General features: G+C 32.7%; 1 protein-coding gene across 1 annotated transcript; it reads left to right on the forward strand.

The window, feature by feature from the left end:
- Positions 1–6672: 6672 nt before the first annotated feature.
- LOC107920806 ((+)-delta-cadinene synthase isozyme XC14) lies at positions 6673–9599 on the forward strand. Its single transcript, XM_041110776.1, has 7 exons — positions 6673–6893; positions 6991–7255; positions 7357–7729; positions 8042–8260; positions 8334–8472; positions 8638–8886; positions 9131–9599. The coding sequence occupies exons 1-7, from the start codon at positions 6768–6770 to the stop codon at positions 9422–9424; spliced, it is 1665 nt and encodes a 554-aa protein (XP_040966710.1). The 5' UTR covers positions 6673–6767; the 3' UTR covers positions 9425–9599.
- Positions 9600–9944: the final 345 nt, after the last annotated feature.

Here is a 9944-nt window from a genome sequence, read left to right on the forward strand (position 1 = left end):
ATGTAATAATATGAAGTTTACAGGTGTGTGCAAAAGTCTATGGTTGATTTCGGTGACAGCGGCATGCTGGTCCGTGTGGCTGGTAAGGAACAAGTTGGTATTTGAAAGGAAGTGGTCTACAACAAACAATTTGTTATTTCACTCCAAGATGTAGGCATTGATGTAGGTTAGGGACGTCCAAGATGAATTAAGAGTGCAAGAGAGATCATTATGGATGTGTCCGTATAGAAGCTGGTGTCATTTAAAAAAATCAGGGATGGGTGGCTTGTTTTGATGTCCTCTGAGGTATGGTTGGGTAAAATTTAATGTAAGTGGAGTGGCAAAAGAGGACGAAGTCGGGTGTGGAGAGGTGTTAAGAGACGCGGATGGGGTGGCAAGGGCATTATTTTCTAGTCCAGTTGGTGCAAAGGACTCCATTGCTCCGAGATTGGAGCCATCATCATTGCTTTGGATGTGTATTCAACAATGGGTTAGAAAGGTAAAGGCTCTCTAATTATTGAGATTGGATCAAATGAGGTGTTTAGTTCGATTGAGAGCAAAAGGCTGAGACCATGGATGCTACAATCTATCTTGAAAGATATCGAAAATAGAATGCATAAAGTAGGTAATGTTTCCTTCTCAAAGGCTGGAAAGCACGGAAATGAGATGGCCTCTTCTCTGGCATTAGTTGGAATAAAAAGGCATGGAATGTTTAAGGTATGGTGGTGAATATATCATGGGTAATGTGTTGTTGAGTTTCTTCTAAAGAATTGGTTAGTTGTTAGTAACTAAAGGATCTTTGGTTATATGGGGCTTATGTTTCGGTTGCTTGCACAATTGCCTTTTAGAGGGTAGAATAATAAAGGGGGGTTTTGGGGTTCTGGTGGTATAAAATCATGATGTTATCGATATGAGATTTTGGTGATTTGTACTTGGTAGAGGGACACTTTTCCTGGGGGATTGTTGCATTTTGCAGATTATTACATTGTTTGCAAATGCTTAAAATGTGTAATAATTTAATTGAGCAAAAAAAAAGTTTTTTTAACGAACATCCTAAGTAAAACATTAATTTTTTAACAAAGTTTGCATGGTAACTCGTGTTGCAGTCCAGTGTACTTCATGTAGACATAACATTATTTATTATATGGGACACCAACAAGTAATTTAAAAATTATAAAAAAATTAAAAATTAAGAATTAAAATAAAAAATAAAAAAAGTATGAAGTACATGAGTTGCCATGTTTAAAAATTTAACGGTTTATTTTCATTAAAAATAGCAATTCAACTATTTTTGAAAGGTTTAAGGTTAAATATGATTTTTTTTCCAAAGGTTGAAGACCAATTTTAGCTAAAAAAAAAATAGGAATCAAATTGACAAAAAGAATGTAAATGTTGAAGACTAAATTTGACGTTATTCCTATTCTTAATTAGTTCTAAATGTAACACCCCAAACCCGGCCCAAACGTTACGGCCAAATCTAGCAATGTCACATGAGAGTGTTTTTGGAAAACTGTTTCAATACATAAAAATCATTCCAATTATCATCTTTTACTTAGTTTGGAAAAACCGTTAATTTATTAATTGGCTCGAAGATAGTTCTTAATACGCGGAAGCTTTAAAATCCAAACAACTCTTGGTACCATCTTACTTACGAAAACCTCAGTTAATTTTAGAAAAACTCACTTAGATGTTGTAGTTTATATTCCAAAATCACAGTTCAAAAACCTAAATTAAAACCAAAAGTCCAAGTCCAAAATTACATAAAAAATTTCCCCAAAAATAATGAAAATAATAGATAAAACAAAAGCAGTAAGTTCATAAACCAAAATGTATATGGTCGTGGTCATCGTCGAGTCCTCCACTGCATCGATCCGCCTACTACTGGGGATTACCTGAACAAATAAAACAAATAAAGGGTAAGATTTCGCAACTCAGTGTGTACATCCCCATAGTTCAGTATGCATACAGTCAGATAACAGAATACAGTCATAATTCGGGCCTGAACCCTTTTACAGAATCGGTGTGGGCCTTGGCCCACTCAGAAACAGAGTCATATACAACTTAAGGCCTTAGCCCATCTCAGATATAGCATGCATAACAGATTAGAATAATAGAAACAGGCCCACCAACCTTGCACACCAACTCCTTCCAACCCAACACATCATGTGGGGATAAAATCGACCCACCCATCCCTGCACGCCAAATATGGGGATAAAATCAACCCATCCAACCCTACACACCATAGAGTTCCGTAAAGCAGCACATGTCATGAATATGCAGCTTAGTTGCTAGATAACAAGCTTTAAAGGCCTTTCAGATACTTTCTTCATCTTCATCAAACCCACCCCAATGAAATGCATCATACAAGAATGACATGCTATAATGCAGATTAATAGACATATTTTCATATTCAGAACAGACAAATATACATACTAAGTGTAACATGGCAGTACATACATCGTAATATCAGATCACAAAATCAAGGGTCTAAGTAAGGCTTACCGACCCTACAACAGGTCACAGTCGACTTGGGCGGCCCGTGTAACCTTACAGAACATTTCAGAAAAATGGGGTCACACGCCAATGTGGCCTGCCCGTGCCTATGTGGCCCACACAGCCCAAATTAGCCTTGGCCGTGTGGACCACATGGCCTGACCCAAAATTCCACATGCCCGTGTGGGCCCACCTAGGTAGCAAGCACACTGCCGTATCCGTCAAGCCTGTTTCGCGCGCGCAGGACCTGGTTTGTCAACTACACACCCGTGTACTGCCACATGGCCTACCACACGGGCGACCACACGCTCGTCTGGCGTCGACAGAATGCTTTTCGGCTTTTGCCGAATATCTTTTTCTGTGTAATCGGAGTACACACCTGGTCCAATTTTGACAAGTAATCACTCCCGAGCACTCCAGAACCTATATTGTCGGAAACCCCAATTTCAGTCACTTAATCCGAAACTTCAACTAAGTTATAATGGAACGCTCATCACTCAAACAACGAAACCCTTACCTTTGATCGAAACGTGAAGTTCAAGCTCTCAACCCATCAATGGGAATGATTTGCAGACTCTAGATCGATTCCTAAACCAAAAAGAACTCCTCTTAGTGAAAATATTTTCAGAAACACATAGATAGACAAAAGTCGAAACTTACCAACTAATGCCGAAAGGAAACCAGAGATGAAGAAGTCTAATCAGCGATGGCAAATAGAGAAAGAAATATGGGACTGTAGCAAAACAGAGGTCGGCGTAGGGAAGAGGAGATAAACGATTGAAATTTTTGGGAAGAAAATGAATTTTCGGTTATGGGGGAAAAATAATAAAAACTATCCTGATAGCCACTCCCCTAAAATCTCCTCAAATCTCTCTGTACAATCTCCCCACTAACTCCACTTAGAATCCCATCCTACTCCAAACTCTCATACAGCTCAAGTAGCAAAATAAATCCCTCGTTCACACAAGGATTCGAACTCTAAACCTCTAGCGACTTCATACCCTGCTTAACCACCAAACCAACAAACCCATGCTTATAAGTTTTTACAAATAAACATATATAAGCCTAATAACCAAAGACAAGGTTTTATTCAAATAAAAACCAAAATTCTTCCCAAGCTAAGACTCAAACTTGAGGCCTCTCGCACACACCTAGAACACTTAACCACTAAAACAGATACAAGTTTATAATTATTAATTATTGAAACATATTTATAAAATTTGGGGCGTTACATCTAAACTAAAAAAATAGATTAAGTGAATCTTTAAAATATCATCGTTGTATCTATGCAATAAATTTTAACGTATTAAAAAGTAAATATCAATAAAATGTTATCTATGTTGCAGATATATATTTCTTTACAATTTAATCTAAGTATTTTAAATACACTTCAACTCAAACTTGAGTTGACATTTAATGCCTCAGCTAATTGTTAACCTAATAAAAATACTTGATTGATATGATACTAATATTCTGAGGACTAAATTAAAACATTTTTAAAATTTAAAATATGCATAATTTGAGAACATTAAGTCACAGTTTAATGTGTTTATGGTAAATTAGTGAATAGTAAACCTGACATGCTTTATTACAATAGTAAACATTAACTTCTCTTTACTCAGTTTAATTGTGGGATTGTAATTATCATTTATCTCGGTCTTTATATTGTAAGATTACAACTGTTTAATTTTCTTTCCGTATCTAAAGCATGACCTGATTAATTTTCATAATTACATGCTATTTTGTTTTAGAAAATTATTTTAAATATTTTTCGCTGTTTTTTTTCAATGGTTTTATATTTTTTTTCCAAAAACATCAGCGGCTTTCAAAACATCAGGAGAATAATAACGAAATTGAATCTTTAAATAAAACGACTTAAAAATAATAAATGAAAAGGAACAATTTCCCTACAAAATACACTAGTGGTTTCATGGGTTACTTCAATAATCGAATATAAGGTCTTCCACTTAGCCGAAATTCTTTGGTTTAGTTGATGGTGTTATAATATTTTTTAATAATTTTATAAATATTAATCATTTATAAAAATAAATTTTAATTAGTTTATAATAATTTTTTATAAAATTTAATAAATTTTTTTATAATTTGAATGATTTTTTTATTATAATTTTTTATTTTTTTAATTTCGAAATGAATCTTGAGAAATGTATCTCTAGATTCAAAGGAACCTAAATAAATGGGTGTTCAAATTGAAATGAACTTGGCCAACCATTTATCCAGCATTGTTGTATACTTTTCTAAAAATAAATTAAAAATAATTTTTTACTTTTTTATTGTTTTTACTAATGTGGCACTACCAAGTTAGCATTTGTTGTCTGATGTGGCATATGTTGACAATCATGTTAATGTTGCTGTTAGTTTCTAATGATCAATGTTGGTTAACTGGCCTTGCTGGTTAAAATTGTCAATTCAAGGATTCAATTGAATAGAAAAGGTTTGGAGGGATTTAATTAATTTTTTTAAAAAAGTTAAAATGCTTAATAAGCCCATATTATTTTGAGTTAATTCTATCAATCATCTCTAAATTATTGCCCATAGTCTTATAGCATAATGTCAAATTTAACCACAATATTTATATTTTGTCAATTTGGCTCTTTTTATTTTTCTTTTTAGATTAATTGGCGCTTAGTCTTTTAAAAAAGAGTCAAAAAGGTTTATTTAATAAAAATCCTGACTAAAACATATTTTTTTTAACAAAGTTGGCATGGCAACTCATGTTGTAGTCCACATGTACTTCATGTAGAGATAACACTATATATTATATGCCACACCAAGAAGTAATTTAAAAATGATAAGAAATTAAAAAATAAATAATAAAAAAAGTATGTAGTACATGTGAATTGGTACGTGAGATGCCTTGCTTAAAAATTTAATGATTTATTTTCATTAAAAAATAGCATTTCAACTATTTTTGAAAGATTTAAGGGTAAATATGACTTTTTTTTAAAGGTTGAGGACCAATTTTAGCTAAAAAAAAATAAGAGTCAAATTAACAAAAAAAATATAAATATTGAGGACTAAATTTAACGTTATGCCTATTCTTAATTAGTTCTGAACTTCAAAATAGGTTAATTGAACCTTTAAAATATCAGCATTGTATCTATGCGGTAAATTTTAACATGTTAAAAAATCAATGTCAATAAAATATTTATCTATGTTGTAGATATATACGTCTTTACAATTTGATCTGCATATTTCATATACACTTCAACTCAAACTTGAGTTGGCATTTAATGCCCAAATTAATTGTTAAGCTAATGGAAAGATTTGATTGATATGATACTAATATTTTGAGGACTGAATTAAAATATTTTAAAATTTAAAATTGAATTTAAAATCTGCATAATTTGAGAATATTACGTCATAGTTTAATGTGTTTATGGTCAAATAGTCAATAGGATAATAGTAAACAAGTGACGTTGCTTAGTCCTTGATCAAACTTGACATGCTCTATTATAAAAATCAATGAAAAAGATCAATGGGAAGAACTGAGAAACGAAAGTCCTTGGGTCTGAAAGAAATGCATGCACCGATTTAACTTTCAGATGCCTTAAAGATTAACATTGGTTAAGACTTAAAATCGTTAAAGATTATTTATTATTTGAAAATAGGTTTCTTGCATTTAATATAATATTAATAAAATTTTATCAATTTTAAATATATATAATTTTTATTTAATTTTAAAAAATAGTTAATTGATTAAATTAAAAATTGGTGATCTGTCTAATTTTGTACATACCCAAGATAGGACACATCTTTATTAGCTAATTACTACTTTTTTAAGGAACTAGTTACTACTTTTTAGATTTATTTAACATGAAAATCAAATTTAACATTTAATTATGTTAGTCCAACTGATTTAATTTATATTTTAGTTGAGGCTGCCCGGCGGCGGGAAGGACTGAAATGATATATTCCTTTCAGTCTAAAGTTCAACAGAGGATAAATATTTACTTTGTAACACATTTCTACACATTTCATCTACTAATATTTTACAGGCATCAACTTTGAATAAGAGAATCAAACAAAAAGACAAATCAAAATTTCTTTTAATCTATTCGCAATTCTCATGCAATGGGCCCTACACGAATCTTATTGTATAATTGTTTTCTTGCATTTAGCTTGTCTTTTTTTTACTTAAACTCACCAGTATATTTTACCTATAAATGCATGCAACAATTGCACTCTTATCCTCACAGATTCTGTGCCAAATTTCAAGAGCAAACAAAAAAAGGCAGCAAATTAAGCTTTTCAATATTTGCTTTTGATCAATCGAAATGGCTTCACAAGTTTCTCAAATGCCTTCTTCATCACCCCTTTCTTCCAATAAGGATGAAATGCGTCCCAAAGCCGATTTTCAGCCTAGCATTTGGGGAGATCTCTTCCTCAACTGTCCCGACAAGGTATACATACATATGACCATATTGGTATATAATCTTAACAGGTTATTTGTTTTATTTAGTGATACAATGTGAAAAAAAATTTCATTATTTTGAGCAGAATATTGATGCTGAAACTGAAAAGCGCCACCAACAATTGAAAGAAGAAGTAAGGAAGATGATTGTGGCACCAATGGCTAATTCAACCCAAAAGTTAGCCTTCATTGATTCAGTCCAAAGGCTGGGTGTGAGTTACCATTTCACTAAGGAGATCGAAGATGAACTAGAGAATATCTACCATAACAACAATGATGCCGAGAACGACCTCTACACCACATCCCTTCGATTCCGATTACTCCGAGAGCATGGATTCAATGTTTCATGCGGTAATTACTGGAACAACATGATGGTATTTTTAAGTTTCTTGAGCATATAATAGCATGGAATGTTTGATAACAATATTTCATTTTGGGTAATTTCATCTCAGACGTATTCAACAAGTTTAAAGACGAGCAAGGGAATTTCAAGTCATCCGTGACAAGCGATGTTCGAGGATTGTTGGAACTTTACCAAGCTTCCTATTTGAGGGTTCATGGGGAAGATATATTGGATGAAGCAATTTCTTTCACCACCAACCATTTAAGCCTTGCAGTAGCATCTTTGGACTATCCGTTATCCGAAGAGGTTTCACATGCTTTGAAACAATCAATTCGAAGAGGCTTGCCAAGGGTTGAGGCAAGACACTATCTTTCAGTATACCAAGATATTGAGTCCCATAATAAGGTTTTGTTGGAGTTTGCTAAGATCGATTTCAACATGGTACAACTTTTGCATAGGAAAGAGCTAAGTGAGATTTCTAGGTATGTTTTTGAATCTCTTTCACCCATTTTTCTCTTTTTCATCTTTTTTTTTTAAATTTTTTTGGTGGAAGAAGGGTTGAATTTATACGCGGCATCATTCTCAATATTTGAATCTTAATAAATAGCACAAGTTAAAAGTGATGGATTCATCTTTTTCACTTACATCATTTTACTTATATATATTTTAAAATTTGAGGTAGCCAATTTACTTAGGAATCTAACAATTTACTCATTGACAACATGAATGTGAAACTAATTAAAACTTTGAATATTCATTTTGCTAAAGGGGTTTTCTATAATATGGTTTTTTAGGTGGTGGAAGGATTTAGACTTTCAAAGAAAGTTGCCATACGCAAGAGATAGAGTGGTTGAAGGCTATTTTTGGATCTCAGGAGTGTACTTTGAGCCCCAATATTCTCTTGGTAGAAAGATGTTGACAAAAGTGATAGCAATGGCTTCTATTGTAGATGATACATATGACTCATATGCAACATATGAAGAGCTCATTCCCTATACAAAAGCAATTGAGAGGTTAGATTTCTAAAATTTTGTTGGTAATAGGTTAGGTTCCTTTAGTTGAAGTTAACATTGAAGTTGAATTCAGGTGGGATATCAAATGCATAGATGAACTTCCTGAATACATGAAACCAAGCTACAAAGCGCTATTAGATGTTTATGAAGAAATGGAACAATTGGTGGCTAAGCATGGGAGACAATATCGTGTCGAATATGCGAAAAATGCGGTATGTACATCGGCAAACATTTGTTTTGTACAAAAGAGATAAGATATTACCTAAATTCTAGATTAAAATAAACAACTAACTTGAATAACAATATATAATCATTTAAATATTATTATTGAATTTGAATTGATATTAGTGATAATTGTTGGGATTTTGTTACCTCAGATGATACGACTTGCTCAATCTTACCTTGTGGAGGCCAGATGGACTCTTCAAAACTACAAACCATCATTTGAGGAGTTTAAGGCTAATGCATTGCCAACTTGTGGTTATGCCATGCTTGCTATTACATCTTTCGTCGGCATGGGAGATATTGTAACACCAGAAACCTTTAAATGGGCAGCCAATGACCCTAAGATCATTCAAGCTTCTACAATTATTTGTAGGTTTATGGATGATGTTGCTGAACACAAGGTATAATAATATATTTACATAATCACAAGAAACCAAACTCTTAACTCAATAACAATGGTTTTTATCATGATTTTTTTATCATGATTTGAAACAATTAAAGTTTAATGTTTATATATCAAATGTTTAGCCTTAAATCGAAGAATAAGAAAAGATATCTATTTTCATTTTAAACAAATATAGTTTAATAAACGAATAGATTTTAGGTTATGTAGTGATAGAATAATTTTGATTATTATGGTTGCAGTTCAAACATAGGAGAGAAGACGATTGCTCAGCAATTGAGTGTTACATGGAAGAATATGGTGTAACAGCACAAGAGGCATATGATGTATTCAACAAGCATGTTGAAAGTGCTTGGAAGGATGTGAATAAAGAGTTCCTGAAACCAACAGAAATGCCAACAGAAGTTTTGAATCGTAGCCTAAACCTTGCAAGGGTGATGGATGTACTTTACAGAGAAGGTGATGGCTACACATATGTTGGAAAAGCTGCTAAGGGTGGAATCACTTCATTACTCATTGAACCAGTTGCACTTTGAAATCATATTAAATTTTCCTCTTCTGTTCCTTAAGGAATAGTTATTAAGTTATAATTAATAATGTTTTATAATATTCATATATATATTATAAAAGAAAGTTTAAATCAACTGTCTTTGTATTCATTTCCTTGTATTGATCCAATAAAGTTCTTTTCAAGCTTTCATTTGTGAAAAATATGCTCTTATATATTTTATATTTTAATTTTCCTTCTTTCGTCGCTATAGCTTTGAACATGAATTTTAGAGTATGATCCTGTCATGCTCTTCCTCTTTACTGCCATTGTTGTCACTTTCAATGATTTTTCTCTTCTTTGCCATAACATTATCATCCAAGATTTGCATATGATAAAGTTTTGCCTTTCAGATAGCCTTTTCAAGCCTCGCCACCACAAGCTTGCTTAACTAGGGATACTTCTTAATAAAATATATTTGTTGTCCTTGTTTCTAGGCGTATAGTTGCTGCACATCAAGGATTTAGTGCTGCAGATCATGGGTTTATTTGGTTTAGATTTTTTTCCTT

This window comes from Gossypium hirsutum, chromosome A04 (genome assembly GCF_007990345.1).
Source record: "Gossypium hirsutum isolate 1008001.06 chromosome A04, Gossypium_hirsutum_v2.1, whole genome shotgun sequence".
NCBI lineage: Eukaryota > Viridiplantae > Streptophyta > Magnoliopsida > Malvales > Malvaceae > Gossypium > Gossypium hirsutum.